The following is a 22,063-nucleotide window of genomic DNA, read 5'->3' as shown; positions in this document are numbered from 1 at the left end:
CTTTTTGTAGAGCAACTCAAAGTGCATGCTATATTCAAATTATTAGTTTCTAGTTCTCTTAAAAGGCTCTTTAATTACCTGCATAAAAAGTAATTTAAAGATAATAAGCGTAGGTAAATTTGAAGAGGAGCATCTGATCTCTTTCCCACAGACATTTAAATCTCCCTCCCGTTTGCCAAGTTTCAGGGTTTATGGACACCTTTTGATGTTCAACTCCTTCGGTAAAATGTGCATTCCAGGGTATTTTCATTTTTGAAGGAACTGATAATCTCCACTGCTCTATTAAATAATCTGAATGAGGGAAAAGCCTATTTCAAACCACCCCTGTTTCTGCTGTGCTGTTATTGTCTCATATCTGTATGTCCTTCCTGCTCATCAGCCCTTTCAATCCCACAGGGGGGGTCATTCCCTCCCCATCCCAGCCCAGCTGATGGACAGCCTGGCAGCTGGCACTGCAGACATCTCACAGCCTGCCTTCAGAGCTGACACTCCACACAAGCACCAGGACTCCCAGAATATCCAGGCACCCAGCACAGACTGTACACTGCTGATTCCACTGACTCTCATTGAGGCATTTTTTTTGAATCAAAACACGCCTCAAGTGCTACAGAATTGAGCCCACACTGAAGAGATGCCCATAGGGCCACAGTTCCCTGTGATCCAAGTATCACCTCCTCCAGAACAGCTCCAGCTCTGCTCCACACAAGTTAGCTATAAGGAAGTTATCAGGGAACAGCCATGGCAGAAGAACTCACAGAGGCAGCCACTGACACTCGGTTCTGTGGGAGGGACAGACCAGCAGGGTCTGGCTCGGGATCAAAGGCTGAGCTCCCAGACAGACACCCTGCACACAGCAGAGCTCACCCAGGGAGTTTCCCTAATCCAAGGCATCTGGATGGCTCTGCCTTTCCAGCAGCAACTAAAACTGAGGGCTCTAAAGAAAGCAAAACCTCTCCATTCACCGTTACCTCATCACCTGCTTTGACAGTGTGTTCTTTTTGGTCAGTGCAACTCCCAGCTCAGGAACGTGGGCAGGAGAGACCAGGTTTGACAGAAATAGGAGGTATCTTTGAAAATGTCAGGAAAACCATGCTTCTTACCTTTGCAGGTTGAGAGGAGAGAAGGAACGGAGGAGAGAAGGAACGGAGGAGAGAAGGAACGGAGGAGAGAAGGAACGGAGGAGAGAAGGAACGGAGGATAAGCAGAGAGCATTAACAGCTCTTCAGAGCCCAGAATACTGAGCAGGTAACTCATGATTTTTATAATATTAGTCAATTTTAAAAAGTATTTCTGCTACATTTGTATCATCACAGTAGCTGAAAGTTCTGATCTGCCTTTTTTTTTTAAGAATAAAAGATTTTAGTTGAAGGAAATGGTGCCCTGTTCTTTCTGCACCTAAAAGGGATTCTGGAAAGACAAACAGAAGGTGATTTCTGAACTGAGCCAGGAGCACCATCAGCAAAGAAAAAGAACTTGGGTTTATGCCAGATGTCCTGACATAGGGACATTTTATGTCCTTACAGGAAAATACTCCCTGTGCTTTGGGCAGATCTGCTGGATGATAAGCACTGCAGGGCCTTACCATCTAAATAAGGTATTTATTTCCCAAGAGAAAGGACACAGATGTTATCAGGTCAACTGATCCAAGCATAAAGAGCAACTTATCAGTTATTAACTCAACATAACATGGGGCTGTTGGCAAGAGAGCAGTTCCTTTCCAGCCACATGGTCCTACCCCTGTCCCTCTTGCCACCATCAGCCCCTTTGCAGTAACTGAACAAGCTGGATATAACTGAAGACAAATTTCAAAAAGAAAGGGTTGGTAATAATCAGTTCCCTGCCCAAACTTATTCCTCATCACTGGTGATATTGAAAGGGAGAGGGAAGGCAGGACAGTTATTTTAACAGCGTGGTACAACCAGCCAAGGAGCCAATTAACTGATGAGCACTGGACCTCCATTCCTGGCCAGCCAACTTCCCTGTGCTCAGCTGAGGGCACCCACACATCTCTGTCATCACTCCTGGTGACACAGAGGCATCAAGAACTACCACAAGCCTGGTTTCCAGTCTAGTCTTCAAATATGGATAACCAGGAAAAAGGCACATGTCCACTGAGCCCAGCTCAGGATCACTGAGCAGCACCTCCGCTGTGCTCCTGCAGTGCAGCCAGAGCCCATGACACACCGAGTTACTGGGGGAGATCTGCTCCAGACAAAGGAATCCCCACACCCAGAGTCCACTTCAGACCTGTCCCCACACAGCCCTGACCAGTGTAATGGCACCAACGTGTGCAGAATCCAGCAGATGCCTCTGGGAGGATTCTGGACTCCCAGCCAGCGCTCCTGAGCCTGCTCTGGTTTTCACCCACCCAGCTTCACAGACTTCCAGTTTACCTGTTCCTCATCTTACCAAGGACAGCAACTCCCAAACCAGTGACTGGTTAAGCTCTAAGGGTGGTGTTGAATAAACCAGCTACATTACAGTCACTCTTTCAAAAGCAATACTCTATTGCTCTGCAAATTCATCCAAAACTTTTACCACCTCTTTTGGCCTTTTATGTTCCCAACAGAAAGCTGTTGTTTTATACCTAAAATCACTGCCCTTCCCCTGACATGAATAAACTGATAAGTAATTAAAGAAAAAACCCTTAAGTGTTAGGCTAGAACAGCTGCTTGAAGATGATCCTTCTCTCTTCCCCCCAGTTACTTTGGCACCTTTTATTTCCCCAGCACAGACACAGAGTAAATGTTACTATTTAGCTACACAAAGAAGTAATAATTTATAAAAATAAAATTAACAATCCTTCAGACCTGTATGGATGATCCCTAACCTGGGAGCCTTTCCAGACTCTCTCCTGAAGCAGGAATTGGATGGACCTGTGAACCTGGAAGGACCAGAATAAGCAAAGCCCAACGATGCCAACATAACTGTCAATCTAGAGGAGACCAGCAAATGTCCTGGGCAAATGAAAAAGGTTAATTTAAGAGGCTCTGTATTGAACAGGGACAAATTAGACCTTATGAAGCACAAAATTCTACCTTTCACCAGTGCTAGGGTTCATTATCTGAAACTAAACCTAAAGGAGTGGCTTTTATCCCAGACCATTCAGTCTGTGCCACGACACAGCTCCCCACACACAGCACCCTGAACTCCAACACCCTGACTCCCTTCACAGTTGCCACCCAGTTCATTCTCCCTGCAGAGTTTAAAAATCACACTTTCTCCAAAACACCACCACACTGCACAGCCCTAATTTATTGAAAGGAAGATGGAGCTGAGCTTTCCCACACAGCTCCCAAATTTCCTGACCGTCATCTATTGCAGAAAGCAATGTCTGAACATATTGGAGGGCTGTGTTCAGGGCTTGGTAGGCAGAGAAACACAGAAGAGATGGTTTTATTGAGCCAAATTTAACTGGGAGGGAGGTAAATGGTACAAAAATCTTATAGAGCTATTTTATAACTTCAAGTCTCACAGTACATCACTGTACCCAAGGCAGCAGATTTCAGGCAAGGGCTTTTTGCATGCAAACTGAACACATGAAAAGTAGGCTGAGATTGTTTTACACCCCTCATAAAGCTTCCTGGTGAGCAGCCATGGGAAGAACTATCAGAACTTGCACACCGGCTTAAATAAATGGACACCCTGTTTAATGAATACTATGCTGCAGCACATGGACTCTGATGGAAGTGTCTGATGGGAATTAGAGCTGGGATCAGCACTGACAAGCTCCAGTAACCACCCAGTCTGGAGGAAGAACCAGACTTCACTCATTTTTCAGCTGACAGGTATATTAAGAACTGAGAGGCAAGTAGAGGTGCTGATTCACCTTGAGCTCATGGGATCAGCTGGGAACAAGCTGGTTGCTTGAAACACACATTGCTGCTTTAGCCAGGACCAGGCTGCAGGCAGGACCAACCAACAGCAACAGCACATGGAATAACCTGGGATGAGCTCAGCTGGTCAGAGCATGATGCTAAAACACCACGGTGTGGGTTTGATCCTCTCGTGGGCCACTCACTTCAGAGCTGAATGCCATGATCCTTGTGGGTCCCTTCCAACTCAGAACATCCTGTGACTCTGTGAATGCAAACTCCAGGCAAGGCTCCAGAGACAAACAGTAAAGGAGTGCTCTGACAGAGGTTTGGTACACAAGCTCTCCCTCAGGACACTAAGTGTGGAGTTTGAAGGTTTCCAGATGCTTACAGCCTTTATCCAGTAGTTTATCATTGAGTAATATGGGTTTTGGTGAGCTGTCCCAGACTGCAGAGTTCAGGTTCCTGGCCTGGCCTGTTTGAAAACTGTATTTTATTCCCACAGCCTGAGAGAGAGGTGCATTAAATGAACAACTGGCAAGCAGAGTGTGTGATTCCCAGGTGAAAGCACGTGGGAGCTCAGGCTCTAAATCCAGAGTGTGGGCTTTCCTGGCCTGTCTGCCCTTAAAACCATATCACACCTTCCCTGTGCAGACACAGATGGAGGTGTTAAGGGTCAAAAGCCTGGGACGATTCCTTGGATTAACAGCTCAGCTTTGCAGTTCCTGGATCCAGGAACATGCTGTTATGACTGTTAGCTTGGTTTCTTCTGCCACAACATCAAAAGGCCCTTTAAAGCACCACATTAGAAAGATGCAGGTAAAGTTTTGGAATTTGTAACAATCAGTTTGCATCACCTGAGCATGCAGGCTCAACATTTATCTCCGGTTCTTCAGATATAAAAACTGACAGATTTACTCTATTACTACATCAATAATTAAGCTGAAGTAAGTAAACATCTACACATCTCTCATTATTACCTGAAATAGAAACCAGCAGTTTCCAGCCTAGCAAGCATTACATGTTTTAAGCAGTATCCCATAACTACTGGAGTAGAGCACATTCTCCAGGTTGATAAATTGCCTCATTGTAGCATTTTCTTGCCTGGCTTCCCTTCCTGAGGTTACAGACCCCCATTCCACACTCCAGGACCTACTGAGTTCTCTGAGCTGGATATAGTTTTCCCACGTAGAACCTTTTCTCCTAAAGTTATCCAATCTTAAATTCAAGCCTCAAAGCAGGGCAGGCAGCTCTTCAGTCTCAGGGAGGAGAAAGGTGAGGTTGTGCCCTGGGGTGGGACATGTTCTCTGCCCCTGCCCAGCTCCAACCCAGCTGCCCTCAGGGCAGGGGCAGCCCCCAACCACCACCCCCAGTCTCCCTGGCCAGGGGACAGCCAAGATAAGAACCTAGAAAATAACCCAGACATCTCTGTACAAGCCCAAACTGCTGGATTAAAACAAAAAATAAACAACCACAACAAACAACAGTACCCACAAAGTTGGAATCAAGGGTAAGGAATCCCCTGTGGAGTAGTGGGAACCTCAGGTCAGAGAGGCTGGGGGACAAGAGCCACTGTTCCTCAGGAAAACTGAGGAAGAGAGTGAGAAAGGCAAGGAGCACAACACATACACCAGCTAATCATGACAAAGCCCAGCCCATGCTGTGGATGACTTGTCTGGAGATACTCTCTACAGCTGGAGCTGAACAGAGGCTCACCAGTGCTGTATTTTCACAGTGACAGCTGTCAGGAGATGTGTTCAAAGGAGAAAACCCCACAGTGGATCAGCAGTGCAGGTTCTACCCTGCTCAGTGAGCTCTCCAGCTCTCCCAGACAGGCTCAGGGTCACAGCCACTCAGACAGAACGGCCTCAGCCACAGCAACTGCTCAGAGCTAAAACATGATCTGAGGTTGCACCAGGGCCAGAGGAGTATTAATATCCTTTCACAGGGCTCCTGTACAGCTGCATGTTGGAGCTTGACTGCTCTACAAACAGCTTTACACAGGCTACCATGAGTTCTGGTGCAGGCACACAGCTTGTCCTGCAGCACAAAGCATTCCACTGAGCAGCACTTCAACAGGAGTCCAGAACCCAAACTGCTGCTCCTTTTCAGGCTGTTAAGTAAGCTACCTGTTTTTACAGAAACTGAATATTTGACAAGAACATGCACTTTTTCACAGCTCTTCTTGCCTCAGGGCAAGGAGGGAATTGACTGATTTCCCTTCAGTCCCTCTGAGATTTCTAACAAACTGAAACCCTGCAAAGAGCTTCTTCAACTTAATCACACTTGTGAGTCTTCCAAAAAATCAAGAGTCGATGTGAAAACAAGTTCTTGTGTCAAAGCAACACTTCCAGTGTGAAGCCCAGCATTTCTTCTGCCACATGCTGGGTATTAGATCCAGTGACTGGTCTGTGTCAAGGAAAAGATGGAATCAAGCAACAAACACTATTTCTTGCAGTTTTCTTTTAATACCCATCTTTGACGCTCAGTAACGTGAAACATTCCCAACTGGACCAGCAGGAAAATTAAAGCAATTAGAACACAGAAGCTTATGTAATACCACAGATTGTTCTAGGTTACACTCTGGCCTCACAGGAGGCAGCAGCTTAACAGAAGGAATAGCTTATAGACAAGTTCAGTGTTACCAGAGCTCCCACCCACAGCAGGCTCTGGAACTGGGGACTGTGGCATATTTCTCATTCTTTCCCTCTTCTGCTCCAGTAAAATGGAAAGTACATTAAAATTGAAAGAAAGAATTGCAGGCCAATTACAGAGGTAGCACTTGCAATTATCAGAAAAATACCTGCTGAAGTATTTTAACTTGCACTATAGTGAGCACGTTTTCCTCTTCACTGGTGGAAAGAAAAACCCAGCAGTCATCTGCAAGGAGAGCAGGAACCAGCAGGAGGGTTCCAGGAGCTCTCAGCCTCACAGAAACAGCTTCAAAACCCTTTTCCCAAAGTTTCTGCAAAAAATTAAACGTGGAGGAGCATGCAGGTAAGATAATGCACAGTTCACTGGAGTTTGGAGCTGAACGTAACCCTTTCCTCAAGGGGCTTCACCAGCTTTTTATCCTTCCTCAAGGAGCAGCACAACCAGTCAGCTCTAACTCGACCTCCCCTACAGCACACACGTCTCAGGTCCATGTCCCCAGCTCCAACTCCCCACCTGAGCATCCAGAGTCAGGCCATGGGCTCCCCAACATCCCACCCCACCCACATGTGCCAGAGGCCACCTGGAGACTGAGGCAGGGGAACACAAGTCCAGTGGTTGAGAAATTCTGCTCATTTTAATCCTCCTGACTGAACGAGGTCAGGAAGTAGTTAAGAAGCAGTTCCAATGATTTATGGGGGTATCAGAAAGCCACACCATCAACTGTGGGCAAGGGACTTCCTCCAGGAAAGCCGGGCCTACAACAGATGTGGCAACAGTAACATTTTTTTAAATAGGTTTTTATAAAGCCCACTGGATTTTAAATATCTTAGTTTTTACTGTGGCTTAATTACACCCCACATCTGAGTGAGCAATTCCTTCATCCCATCCTGCTGCAGTGGGTACAGGAGTGGGAACTTCTGACTGTACAAGAGACTTCTGAGCCTCCCAGATAATCTTTCAATTTAAAAAGATCATCAAACTCAAACGTTTATAGACCCATTGAGTGGGCAAAATGTTGTGTATCCCAGAACTTTTCAGACATTTCACCTGCACTTACCAGTCAGCCCATTAAAATACAGCCATCTGCAATCTGGATATGTCAGATTTCTCTGGAAAATCAGTACCTTGTGCCAAACCTGCACAGGATCCACCCCGCCAGTGTGTGATCCAGAGCACCCATCTGGGTTTGCCAAAATACTTCTGTTAACAAGATATTCATAAGTTCATGGTTTTTCAGTTTAAAATATGCTTTAAAAGTGGAATGGAAGGGTCTTTCTTGCCATCAAAAGAGGTGCTGACCACAAGCAGAGCTTTGAATTGCTGGGAAAAGTGTCACCCAGCCCTGCCTTAGCAGTGTTAACAGCCATCAGCTTATTCATCCCAATTCCAGCCAGGGTCTGCAGTACCAAGAACAAGCTGCTTTCCATTTAAGCAGAAATAAGGTGTACTTACATTCCTGATCCACTACCTGTATTTTGATTAAAAAAAAAAAAAAAATGCTTTTCATAGGTTTTTTTAATATTCGGGTTGGATGGGGCCTCTGAGCCACCTGGACTAGTGGAGGCTGACCCTGACCATGGCAAGAGGTTGGAAAGAAATGAGCTTTAAGGTGCCTTCCAACCCAAACCAGTCTAATGTTTCATGACTTAGAAATTCAAAATTCAGAATGCTGCCTAACAAAGCATTGAAATAACAGAGTGAGTAGGAACAACTTTGCTTTTTGCAGCTCTAGAAGAGGAATAGTCTATGTCAAAATTACATTCACAAAGAAAAGAGAATCATCTTGCTCTGAAGTGAAAGAAGAGGACTCTCAAGTTGCACACAAACCAGACAGTCCCTCACAAACAAAATGGTAAAAAACTACTTAAACATATTTTTAAAAATTATTGACACCATTCTTTCCTTCAGATCAGCCATGAGTCAAATTAGGTAGTAAACTTTGAGTAAAAACTTCATTTTGAACATAACTGACATGCCTGTACATGAGCTTTGCTTTTCTGAATAGACTGAAGCCAATAAATACATTGTTAATATTGAAGTGCAAAGGTATCAAGATGGAGAAAACACCTCTTCCTACACCAAAAACTCCTTAGCAGCTCTCAGACTCGATTTGTAGCTCTCCAAAGCACCCAAGTATCTCCCCTGTCTATTGCCAAGTGCAGCATCTGTCCTCCTGGCACTCTATTTTCAGACTAAATCCTCCTCCTTATCTCCTCTGCCACTTCCCAACCCTTCCCACCAACAGCAGAGACCCATTTGAAGCATCTCCCTTTTCCCAGGACTGCAGCTGAAGGAGGCAGCTTTGGCTCAGCCCCCCCTGGCACCACAGACCCGTGAGCCACAGCAGAGCTGCTCTGAGCCCCCACAGCTCCCAGCACAGCAGGCTGGAAATCCCAGCCCGGGAGTTCCCACACTCAAAGGCCACACTGGACCAGGAAGAGCTTGGAAGTTGGTTCATGAAAACCCCAAAGCTCCTGAAGCACTGACAGGGAGAATTATTGGAGCAGCAATCTTGTCTTATCACAGCTTGTGACAAAGCATTAAGTCAAGGGGGGGGGTCTTGAAACTCAGTAGCCTCCAAGGCTGAGAGACTCCTAACATCCACTCCTTCCAGGGGATTTCATTTCTCCATTTCATTGTCTGAGTCAAAGACTATTCCCCACCCATGAGATCATCTTTTGCTGACTTAAGTAGAAATCAAAATCTACCTAGAAGCCTCCACAGTGGCATTTTACATGCAGATCTTGTACAAAGAGAGATGTTTCCTCACTCAGGCTACAGCCCTCGGTGACCTAAAACTTCTGACTAGAACTAGACTCCTCTCTTAAAGCAACACCCCCAGAAAGGGATCTGGAACTCAGCTTATCATGGCATATTCAACCACCACCACAAAACCAGTCTGAGCAAAATCATGTTTATTCCAAATCTTCAAAGGACCTCCTAAACCCTCTGGGAATTCCTCCTGAGTGCCCTTCCAATGAACTACCCCCTGTTCCTGATCTACAGCTGAAGGATATCACCAAACACAGGCTGAAGCCAGGATTAAAGTTGGCCACTCCAAAGCAGGGCAGGCAGAATAGTCCAGTTTTACATGAAGCTGAAGAATCAACAGTTCACAGGCATATGCAGTAACCAAAATACACAAGAAGCTGCCACTCCAGCGAGATATGAGACCAATTCAGAGCATCAGTGGCTCAAATGATTCATAAGAAATGCTGATACCCCTAGAAAAGCTCAAGATTTGGGAGAGTTCAGCTATGAAACACAACAAAGAGTGAAAACTCACAGCCAAGGTAAAAGTAATGAGAAAACAAACAAAACACCTGCTGTAGGTGGCTGCACCTTCACAGAACCAGCACTTCGTGCTTGATGAAAACCAAGTCTCAAACATGAGCAGAGACCTCAAGGACTCAGATTCACTGACAGGTTAAGGAGAAAAGTCCAAGTGCACAAAGTCATAACGACAGATTTACCCATTCTCAGGGATTAAAATATATATAGGGAGAGAATATATATATTCAAAAGGATTTGCTGCAAAGGTAATACAGCTTCTCTAGGAAAGAATGTTTATAACATATTCTTGTTACACTCAAATCTTGTGGCAAGCAACAGAACAGGCAATGGTAGAAGTGGAGCAAGAAATTATTTCATCTCCAAAACAAAACTGGGATCACTACAGTTTACACACAACCATCCTTCCCAGCAGTTCTTATACAAGTCCTGCTGCCTTTACATCTCCTGTGCTGTCATGAACAGAGCACAGAAAGACAGGACCAAGCACTGATACGTTTTTCCAAGCCACTGATCCTCCACGTTCTCCATTTGTGTTCATCTCCCACGGCCCAGTAGCGAGACTCAGAGCCCCAGCTCGGGTCACTTGGCAGGCCTGGGAGATGGTAGAAGTTCCAGAAGCTCCTGGCCATCCCTACTTGGATGTCACATGAAACTCTTGGTGGTGGAATGAGCATCACTGCCCAGGTCACCAGCCAGCTTTAGTCAGCCTCCCTGTTCCTCCAGCAGAGTCACCCTGGAGCAGCAGATTACAGACAGATGACTGGGCCCACCAGCCAACTCCCTCAACTGGTTGTTTCCTTTCTAGGGACTGAAAGGAAATGTGGCTACTTCAGTTGACATTCTTTCACCTGCCACTTCCTAGAAAGGCAACACTGCACTCTGCCTTTTGGCAAATTTAAATCAGATTCACCACCTCCACCTCAACTGCCTGAGACCAACACCAAAATGTAAGATTTCAGTTTGGTTATTATGGGAGTACTATGTGGAAATCAAAACATACCTTTAACCAGCTCATGTCGTGGCCAAACCACCAGAACTGACTTCAGCTCAGTTAACTTTGGCTCTTTTCCTTACACCAGGCAAACATCAGCAGGAATTGCAGGCAATGGCTCTGGGCTGTGCCAGCAGCAATGGCAGTGCCACATTCCTGGGGTTTAGCAATCCCTGACAGAACTACACTAAAAACACCCCCAGCTTGAGCTCTTGAGGAAGTTTCTCTATGGTCTGTGGATCTGTGCAGCATTCAGCCTTTACTCCAACACTTCTCACCACTGCTCTTTCCCCCACCTCCAAAAACTAAGCTGAGCTTTAATTTCAGACAAGCAGCCATTATTCCAGCTGCACTGAGCCATTATTCTTGGTACCAGCAGCATCCTCCAGCAATGTCCCTGTAATTCAGCCTTCCAGTAAAGGCCAACAAACCCATGAGCTCCTCAATCCCAACCAACTCCCTCCAGCCTGGGGGCAGAGAAGTCAGATGCACTAATCCCCCTCTGTGGCAGCAGCATCACAAGGCCAACAACCAAGTTCCAGAGTCTGCCTCAACAGGGAAAGAATGAAAGCAGGGAGTACCTTTGGGAAGTGGTGGGGGAAGAAAAAAAAAAAGGTATATCACCTGCAGAGTACCACAAACTCCACATATGTGATCAGCCAGTCCTTCAGAAAGGGAGGATTGTCAGCCACCCAGAGTAACACAGCCCTGGATCCCCTGTGTGTGTACAGTGACAGGTTCTCACACATCCTCCAGAGCCATTTCTGGCTGTGTTTACTCTGTGCAGTCCTTGGACTAGAGTTTGCTGTGACATTTAAGGCCCTCAGCTTTTAACCTTCACAATGAAATAGGGTTATAAGAGCTGTAATGAATTTCATAACAGCCATCATTAGCATTGATACACAGACTGAAAACTTTTGACCTATCAACCTTGTTTACTTTTAGTTTTCAATCCAGTCCCTACTTATTATCCAATTAGTTTCCTAATGCAGAAATCATTCCAGAAGTATTTTTCACTGAGCTCTGCTGTAAACACTTTGGTTTAAGGCCTTGGAAGGGCAAAAACCATAAACCCACAGAGGGAGCTGACAAAGAAGAACAAATATAAAACAAAGGATTTTGAAGTTGCATATAATTTTTAGTAAGTCCAAACATTACCAAGCAAAAAATTAAATGATACCTCCATTAATACCTTGATGGAGGGGAAAAATGAGCCAACTTGCAGGACTAAATAAAATGGATTTAAGCTTCAGGACAAGTGTTTTTAAAGTGAACCAAGCATTTAAGATGTTCCAGTTCCTTTTAGGACAGAAAGTCTCCTTGTAGATTTTCATGACTCCCTGACCCAACAAATCACTGTGCCACCAGTTTGCCAAGAGACCAGGAGCTGCTCTGAACTGTACAGGAAAGACCTGGGACAGTGTCCAAGGGAGGAGCAGGGTCAGACAGCACCAACAGTGCTCTGATTCCCAACTCTAGGGCAAGATGGTGATAAGCCAGATGTTCAATTAGTGCTTCAAAACCACTGGGAAAAAAAAAAAGCTTTATCTTATTGGTTTATTTTAAGCACTCCAACGCATTCTTTCCTGGCCACTATGTTGATATTCAGTTCCAAAAAGACATTTTGCACTCCCGGCACTCTCCAACTTCAGCTTTTAACTAACAGCAGGGCCTCTTATTGCCACTTTTAATATGCAGCAAGTTAAAACACGACATGTGCTCATTCACAGGAGCAACTAAACACAGCAGTTCAGCAAAGTGGGGGTTTGTCATCTCCCTCAGCTCACACCAACCTGCCACTGCTCACTGGGTCAGCTCAGCACGTGAGACAAGTGCTCCAAGGAGCAGCACAAGCAGAGCCCCTGGAGCTGCCATTTCACATCCTGTTGCTAGAAGACACTCACAGAATTATATCATTTGTTTTATGACAGAGTCCTTGACCTGTACACAGCATGGAAAAAGGCTTTGGACTAATGTAAATGGCAGGGACACAAGTATTTAGGCTGTCAAATCACAGATGTGACCCGTTCCCTCTGTTTCACACAGCAAAGGGATGGGAACCAGGACAGTTCAGTTGAATTAGCACCCAGAATGACTCTAATAATTAGTACTTACATAGATGAGCCCAGAGTAATAGCGATCCTTTAAATTGTGCAATACAGAGGCTTCATTCAAACAGGTTAATTCTGCCATGTCTTCCACTTTAGAGAACTTGGGAGGATTCATCTTCTGAACATCATCTTTATTGACTAGTGCTTTCTTCCCATTCTCTGCCAGTTCCACCAACACCTCATCCCCCTTCTCCTCCTTGATGCTGGCTGCCTCGAAGCCGTGGCGCTCCGAGGGGATCCACACCAACTTTTTGGCAGTCCAGTCAGCCTGGGTGGCAGGGTTGTAGATCACAGCCCTATCCACGAAGAGGTACCTCTCTGGATCCTCCTGTCCCAACCTCTGTGCCATGGTGGGAAGCGAAGGTGCCCTCTCTCAGTTACCCTGTGATTGGAGAGGGAAAAGCAAAGAGCAGGTTACAAACAACGCTCTGACCCACGCAGTGCCACAGCAGTCAAATGATCCATCACCAATATCTGCATCTTCCCTGGAAGAAGCAGCATCAGTTCTCTCTCCCAGAGTCTGGAGAAGCCCCTGTTCACACAGCAGCCCTGCACAAACCAACTGCCAGACAAAAGTATCCTCCAAACCCAGTGCAGGAAAGCCAGTATGAACTGGTTCTAAGTGTGCACCAGCCAGGGTGAGACACTGCAGCACGTGTGAGAGCTGCAAGCAGGAAAATCACAGCCCTGTGTCCTGGACTGAGATAAGGAAGAAGAGCAAATTGAGCAGAATTTTGTTAGTAAAAATTCTAACAGCTGCAAGGGAACAGTGAAAAAAAAAATACAGAGATAGATACAAAACCATAAATCTGCTCACTGGGTGGCTGGCTGCAGAAACCAGAACATGTTTTAAAATGTGGATTCTCAACTACAGACAAGAACTTAGGACACTTGGAGTTTCTGCAAGACATTAAGGCAGCTAAACCTTGATCATATTCTTCCTGAAAAACATGAGACTCTCCATTTCCACAGCCTGCTCCTGTTCTCAGTCCTGAGCGCTGACATCACCATAATCCAAAAAAAATGTCTCCAGATCTCAAGTTTACCTCGAGGCTCAAGACACTGCAAGGGCTGATGCTGGATTTTCCAACAGCTCCACGGGTAATTTGAAGGGGAAAGAAAAACTGCTGACTGACAAGAGCCCCTGCACACTCATTTTACCTGCCTCTATCCAAGAGAGGGCCCTGCCCCTTCCCTGGGCTCTGCTGTCACAGCCAGGATTCTTGGAGCTGGAGGGTTCATCTGGAACTCCCCGAGAGCAGAAAGGTCAAGCCTGACCCCTCATACTCCGGCTATCAAACATCTTGGTTGGTAACACGTTAAATATCTTGGTTTGTCACACACATGCGACATCTCCTCTGCTGAAGAATGTTACATCAGCTTTTTCCACCAGGTAACCTAAAGGTCAACTTGGGAAGAAAACCAGGGAGGTTTCCCAAACTGCATTTGTCACCTTTCCTACCACAGCACGTGCTCTGGCAACCCAACCCTCCTTGGCAGAGCATGTAATTAAATAGGATAATTGTGTCTCCATCTACGGCAGAGAGATTTGTTACACTGTCCAACTTCGATGTAAAGCAGGCGTGAAGTCACCCAACCCTTCCGAGGTGTGAGGAGCAGCCCGGTTACCACAGACAGCTTAATTCAAATCAAGATATGATGACTCAACATTAAAAGTATTTCAGAAGAGCCTCTGAGAGAAAATTCCCATGAAGAAAGAAGGAATCGTTGAGGGGACACGTTCAGTAATAGCTGGACTCCTCCACCACGAAAATAAAGATATTAGTCAAGGAAGGCTACACCCGGCTCAAGAAGCCCATAGATTTAACAGCTGAGCCTCCAACCCCGAACGAGGAAGGCGACTGTGCCAGAGCACAGCCCAAGTTCCAACAAAGCCTTGGAAACGCCGGTGCCACCCTCGTGTGCCAATGCACCTCCGTGTCGGTCCCGAGCGCTCCAGGTGTGACACAGCCAAAGGCATCCAAGATAAGCTCACCCTCGGTTCTCACACACCGAGAGGCAGCGAAACCTGAAGGTCAAATAAAGCTAACGCGACAAAATCAATCATTACCGTTCCCCCCGCGGAATTAAAGGCTGAGGAGTGAAATGAACGCGTTCATATATAACTGCACACACCGGTCACGTACGAACGGTGGAACTGGCTTTACCCCAGTCCCCGAGGGACAGACCGAAACATCGGGGGACCACAGGCGGCTCCAGGGTCACTCTCGCCCCCGGGCTTCCAACCCCACCAAGCCCATCACAAAAGCCCCTCTGCAGAAGGCGAGCGAGCCCCAGCTCACCCTGCCCAGGGCTCCTCCGCTAACAATGGCATTCAAATGAAACACACAAATGAGCGCATTTCTCATGCAGGAATCCAGCACTCCCCGCAGCCGACGTGCGAATAAAGGGGAAAAACACCCAAAAAAAGCCCCCGACGCAAAGCGGGGGGCAGGGAAGACACGCCGGGGCCGGGGCAGCCCCGGGGCAGGGCCGGCCCGAGGAGCCGCGCGGGGGCCGCGGCCGCGCTGCCCCTCGCCGGGCCCGAAGGACAAAGAGGCGGCGGCGGGCTCGGCCCGGCGGGGCCCGGCACGGCCGCATCCCCGCGCCCCCCGCCCCGCGCCCGCGGCGAAGGCAGAAAATGGCCGCAAACCGCCCCCTCCCCTCGGCGGCAGCGCCGGGCGGCGCGGGCGGGCGGCCCGACAAGGGGGTCTTTGTGCGGCGGGCCCAGCGCCCCCGCCACACCCCCGCCGCGGGCGGGCCCCTCCGAGCGCTCCCCCCCCGGTTCGCAGCGCCGCGGTGCCCCCGGCCGGCCCCGCCGCCTCACCTGTGCAGCGCCGGCCGCCGCCCGCCCTCCCGCCGCCCTCCCGCCGGCTCCGCCGCGCCCGCTCCGCCCCGCGCCCGCCGCGCTCCTTTAGCGCCGCGCCGGCCCCGCCGCCCCTGCGCGCCGACCCCGCCCCCCGCGCCGCGCGCCGCGCGCCCATTGGCCCGGGCGCCCGCCCGTCAGCCTCCCAGCGCGCCCCCATTGGTCCGCGGCGCGGCCGCTCTGCGGCCACAGCCATAGCAACCTCCGCACGCCGCGCCGCGGGGCCCGCCCCCACCGCGCCTCGCCCCGCCCCCGCTCGGCTTCATTGGTCGCCGTCACCCCGCAGCCCCGCGCTCATTGGACGTCTCCAGCGTCCGTCATGGCGCGGGCCCCGCCCCCCGCTGCAGCACGGGCGGTGCGGGGGGCGCGTGCCCGGCGCTGCGGCGCGGGGCGGCGGGAGCGCGCCTGCCCCCCCTCTCCCCCTCAGGCAGAGCCGCTCCCGGTCCGGCTCCCCCTCGCTCGCAGCCCCCGGGGAGCGCTCCCGCGTCACTCCCCGCACGGTCACACACGCGCGGGGTCCCGCCCGAGTGTCCCCGTGCAGCCCCTCCAGCCCCGGCCCGCCCGGCACAGCCACTGCTTTTCCCCACCTCAGACATCACCCTGAGGGTTTTCGGGCTCTCGCCCCTTTGCCCGGCACCTTCTCTGGGTCGGGTGGGGTGGCAGGAGGTGCAGCAGCGCTAAAAGGGCCATTTGCTGCCCCGCTGAGGGTCTCTCGGGCTCGCTGGTGCCGGGTGGGTTTCGGGGGTCTCTCGGGGGCTGCTGGACCACGAGCTCCAGCACTGCTGCAGGGGGGGAGATTGGGATGGAGGCTTGAGCAACGCGATGGCCTCGCCTGGCCCTTTCCAAAGCCTTTCCTGTGGTTCCTTTCTGTCTGAGCTTCCCGGGGACCACACGTGGTGCGTTCAGCCTGCCGGGATCGGGCACAGCCTCTCCCCACATCCACGGCCAGCGAGAGCTCGGGGGTTCCCCTTCCAGGGCTGGAGGATTCCCATCCCAGAGCTCAGGTGTTCCCATCCCAGAACTCGAGGATTCCCATCCGGGCGCTCGGGGGTTCCCGTTCCAGAGCTCGGGGGTTCCCGTTCCAGAGCTGGAGGATTCCCAGCTGCCGGCGCTGCCTTTCCCTGCCCGGACCGAACGCGTATGGGTGGCTCGGGAATCAGAGCTGTTTTGGGGGAAGGAACTTGTGTGAGATCCGTCTGACTGGGAGCGGGGTGAGGAGCAGAGGGAAGCGGCAGGAGGGAGCATCAAACCTGTCCTGGGGCAAACCTGGAGTGGGAAATCCTGGAAAGGGCTGGGGACGGGAGTAAGGATATGTCCCATTTTTCCTGTGCTTAGGAAGCAGGGCTTTATATAGATTACCCGCACAAACAGGTGTTTCAAAGCAGTACCTGCCATTCCAATGCAACTTGGCATTTTTGGACGGGTTGCTCGGTTCAAAAGGAGACAAACCGTGGGGAGTCAGGCTCCTGGCAGAGAGCTGGGAATCACTGGGTCATCTCTGCTCATCCTGCACACAAATCAGTTCAGGAGCAGCTCCTGGCACTCGCATTTCTGGAGAAGGCTCCCTCTTAATTACCATTTCAGTGGGAGGGCTCGTACATCCTGTTTCTCCTAAAAATCAGGGTGTTGACTCGCAGGCAGATGAAAGCCCAAAGGCTGAACTGGTTCCTCCCCTGTGTTTCGCTGTGCAAGGACTGTGCCACTCCTGTGGCCACTGCCCCGAGCAGCCACAGGCAGCAGAGCCAGACCAGCACCACGTGCACTTTGGGTTACCTAAATACATCCAGCATGCCACATTTCCCAGGATTCACAATTTTTCCTTGCTCAGCCATCAGGTCTCCAGGAGAGGAGATACTCAGCCAGAGCAATACCAGCCCCTCAGCAGCACCAAGACTGCAACAGAGAAGCCTGATGGGTGTTTTGCTCCCTTTGGAAAGACATGGACACAAGGAGAACCGTCATCACCAGTTATGGTCACCTCTTGAGGAGGCCAAAGATGGTGCAGCATCCACACCTCAACACCTCCACACGACACTGCTTCCAGCTTCACTCAGAAAACTTCCATTTTTAGGCATACAGCAACTTTTTAAAGAGGAATAGAAACATCACCCAGAAAACATTAGACACAAGCTGTTTGAAGAGCTTAGTTTCTTGTAGAAAATTATTTGCACGGAAAATCTTTGAGGATCCTGTAGATGCCACATGGAGCGTGTAGGGGTTATAGCATTGGGTTATTTTATCACACTATTATTTTTACCCAGGCTGGTGTTAGGAAGGAATTCCCCAAATCCACTAAATGTCTTTAACCCGTGGAGGGAAAGATGATATTTCAGTCTTACCCCGGAGACTGGAAAGAGCAGAGACTGGAAAGAGCAAAAAGAAACATTTTTCTCATAGGGTTTTTATTTGAAATAGAAACTCAGCTGGTCCCTAATCCTAAAATTGTTTCCATACCTTTACACAAGAGGCTCATAAAACCATTCCTACCACGTGCTTAAGACAAAGCCTGTCCTGTGGGTGTTTCCAGAGCTAGAACCAGGCAGGTAAATAAGAACCACTGAAAGCTAAAGCAGCACTTGGAATTTTTAAAACAACATAGAGGATTTAGGCAAAAAATGCTCCATTCATTTCTAATTTAGAGGTCTTACTGCTGATGACATGTACTGGAAAGCTCATTTCCATAATGGATGATGTGCACCTCCATCCCCAGCCTGCCTGGGACAGCACTGGGCAGGATGAACTTCTGCAAGGAGAAAGCACAACCCTGAACCCCACAGCTGTTTGTTCTGTCCCATGTCCCTACCAGAATCCACAAGTAAGCACAACAACCCTCGTTCCTTGATTATTTGGCACTTTTGCTTCCTACAGAGACTGGTGCCTCCCTGCCCTGCTTTCTGTCTGCAGCAGCTTTTGGGGGCATCTCCAAGAGTTACAGACCCGGGTCTGGCCTCCCCCAGCAGCCCCAGGTCACTGCAGAGCATCTTCCTGGGTCACATTTGTTCTTCAAAACTTCAAGTCTTGAACAATTCTGAACAAGGGTTTAGAATTAAATATTTAAATGCAGAAGTTGCACACGCACAGACAAGGTTTGTGCTTAGTGGTGACAAGAGGACACATAAATAAAATCCATGTGGATTCAGTTTCCAGTTCAAATCCTGACCTGCTGTGACTTTGGGTAGTCGTGGCACCTCCCCTGCCCTCGCTCACCTGCAGAGGGAAGAGACTTGGCTGTGCCCATTTACCATGGCAGAGATGAGGTCACGTTTGTACAGTGTGCTGTGACCCCTCCGAAGGAAGGTGGAGGAAAAGGTTGAACTGCTCACGTACAAGCTGCCTGCTTTGTTGCGTGGGATCAAAACAGAGAAGTGCAGGAATAAAAGATAAATTATTCCACGAGAAAATTACTTTATAATAAACATTTCTATGTGAGAAGCTTGAAAGGAATTGGAAATTCAAGCCTCATATTTAATGCTTGAGTTTCAAAGCTTTCCAAGCTGTACTAAATGACAGTAAGATGAGGTTACATTTATTTCTTGCAGCAGACTGTCCTCCAGGGCCAAACTGGTTATTTTATCTCGTGTGTCAATAGGAAACATTCCAAAACAGGAGGTGTTCTCCAGGGCACCATGCAGGGATCAGCACCAAACATGAGCTTCATTGTCTCACCCAGCATATATTTCAGTCCTGGGTAGTTTAAAAAGTTCACTAAATCAGGAATGGAAAGTCTGCTCCTTCCTCTCGGAAGGGGGTTGCACAAAAGTTGTTTGGCCAGGCTGCAGAGAACCTGATGTCAGATCAGCAGAAATAGCCACCTCTGCAGTGGGTGAGTCAAGGCCTGAGCAGCAGCAGAGTGACAGATTTGCACTCCCTCTGAGCACACCTCCATGCAGACATTTCTTCATAGGTCATGCTGGAAACCAAGACACTCCACGGAGCATCTTGAGCCTCTTCGATCAGGAAAGGCTGAAGTGAAGGACCCAGGATGAGATCCACCTTGGATCACGCTGCAACCATGCAGGAGCAAGACTTGGACATGCACAGGGCACCTGTGCTCACCTGCTCCTTGCTGTCTCCCTTCCTTCCCCTTTCCTCCACCCACCACGCTGGGAAGGAGCGGAGACTGGGAAGGCAGAGCAGGATTTTCGCAACCAAACCTTTTTGGCATGAGTATCTCTTCCCTCAAGTAAAAGGAGGGCTCATTCACCAGTCTCTGCCTAAAACCAGCCAGGAATCTGAACCTCCCTTTTCCCCTGGAAGCAGGAGCTTGTCTGTGAGATCTGTCCTCCCCCGCCCCGCTCGCCACACCTGGGATCGGAAACAGTCCCCGGGAAAACCACATGCGGCAGGTTTGGGGAGCTGCCCTCTTACCTCTGTCTAACTGGGAGCTTGCAATTCACTGGGATGGAGTCTCACCCCAGTTACACCAGTTGGCACTGCAGAAAGCACTTCCTACAGTAGGAAGGCCAGAAGAAAGACCAAGCATAGATCTCAGTAAAGCACAAGACAGATCAACTACCTTGGTCTTACTGGCCAGACATCCTTCAGTCAGTGGAGCTGTAACTTTAAGCAGTAGAAAGCATTCTCACTGGAGCTGATGTGAGTTAATGTAAATTGGAACTGAAAGTGAGATCAGAATTGGTAGCTGATACTATAGGTAAATGGTAAATATTAGATCAAGCATGTAGTTCAGTCTTGCAGCTACATCTGTAAGTGATGGGTTGTCTTTTTATTATAAATGGTTTCTGTAAAGCCCAAAGGCTTCTTCGGGTGAATTCAGAGAGCCTAATGTATAGGAAATGAACTTGTCTTCTAATCTTCATCATTTTTGATTGATAAAAATTCTCTTTCCCTTTCTTTTCTATCACAACTTTTCTATTTCAATAGATTTCATAGAAGGCATCTTAGGATCAGAGGGTAAGTCAAGGTGGAATGGACCACAAAGGATCATCTAATTCAACCTCACTAGGATTTTGTAGGCTTAAAAGACACAAAGAAAACAGTGGGGGTTTCCCATGGAGCCACTTGCAAAGGGCACATTCCTGGAGACCTCTGTCTCATCCAGAACTGGCCTTTACTCAGCACAACTGCAGGATTAGGTGCGTGGATGCCAGTGGGACCAGCACATCACACATTCCTCTCCCCAGGGCAAAGATTCCCCTCCTCACATTTGGGCCTTGGGGTGTATTTGTAGCCTGGTCTCTCATGGCCCATCTCCATGTCCCATAGACAGGTTTGGTGCATCATTCCTGGTCCAACACCCGCCTCTCCTACCCTGGCTGTAAACTCTGTTCATCTCCTGTCCCCCTGCCCACACTGCCAGGGCTCACAGAGTGGTTCCTAATTTGAACTAAGTGCCCCATTTCTGTCTGGGCAATCCCAGCAGGGTTTTTCAGATTTGTTACATACAAACACAAAAGTGGTGCCAAGGAACACGAGCCCCCTGCATGGCCCAGGGTTTGGGCTGGAGGGACTGGGCAGAAATGGGGAGGCTTCCCCTGGAAGAGGTCACCAAAGGCACCAAAGCCCCTGAGCAGAAGAGCTGAGCTCTCCTCATTTCTCACCACCCCACAGTGGCCCTTGGCTGGGCTGAAGGGACCAAATCATTCCTCTCAGGCCAGAACCCGCTTTCGAGACCAATCACTCCTTTCTGGAGGAGACTTAACTAAAACCATTCAATTTTTACCCAATTAAAGGATCATCAAAGAGGAAACAGTGCTAAAAAGTTCCCATCAGGGCATATCCAGTGCCCCCCTTGGCAGAAGCCCTGGCTGTGCCCATTGCACAAGGAGCAAAGGCACAGCAGAGCCAGGACTGGGGGACATGCCAGGGCCGTGCCAGGGTGGGTGGGATGCTGAGGGAAGAGGGGACACTTGGGCCAGGGCTGCCCCAGGTGTCCCCCAGCCCACATACAGCTGGAACAGGATGAGACCTTCAGTGGCAACCAAGCCTGTTCTTGCACATCCCAGCCCCACACTGACCCCCCACCTGCCCATGGGGGGTCTTGCAATGCCCTGATGTTCCACAGAGAAGAAAACCATCTGTGAGGAGCAAACAGCCAAGACCTGAGCCACAGACCACAGGGGGAGAACCTTCCACCAAGAGTGGAGATCTGGTGGCTGCTGTGGTGTCTTGGGAGCCTGGGGTCCACTGTTAATGTAAATAATGCATTTTGGAGGTCTCCCTGCCTTGTGAGAAGGTGTGAACTCCTCAGGGTGCACCTGAGGAAGGCACAGACGTTGTCAAGTGCATCAGCAGGTCCCACCAGACCGCCGGCAGTCTCCAGGGCCAGCAGCAACTCCAGTTTCTTCAGAGCTGACCACAAGAGCTTGTG

At 49.1% G+C, this 22,063-nt stretch overlaps 1 protein-coding gene across 4 annotated transcripts in view; it reads right to left on the bottom strand.

The window, feature by feature from the left end:
* Positions 1-13,304, bottom strand: part of MYH10 (myosin heavy chain 10) — a 99,346-nt gene extending 86,042 nt beyond the window's left edge. For 2 of the 4 annotated variants that reach the window (XM_027742271.2, XM_027742273.2), the window contains exon 1: positions 12,871-13,304. In XM_027742271.2, the coding sequence (XP_027598072.1) occupies positions 12,871-13,215 (345 nt within the window). In that variant the 5' untranslated portion in view covers positions 13,216-13,304. The remainder of the gene's footprint in view (positions 1-12,870) is intronic. The other 2 variants (XM_027742272.2, XM_027742274.2) reach the window with 1 other exon arrangement.
* Between the last annotated feature and the right edge of the window lie 8,759 nt (positions 13,305-22,063).

This window comes from Pipra filicauda, unplaced genomic scaffold (assembly GCF_003945595.2).
Source record: "Pipra filicauda isolate LSUMZ 115617 unplaced genomic scaffold, ASM394559v2 scaffold80_size11013439_pilon, whole genome shotgun sequence".
In the NCBI taxonomy this organism is placed as follows: Eukaryota; Metazoa; Chordata; class Aves; order Passeriformes; family Pipridae; genus Pipra; species Pipra filicauda.
The sequence above is the reverse complement of the archived record's forward strand: the minus strand, read 5'-3'. Positions and strand labels throughout refer to the sequence as shown.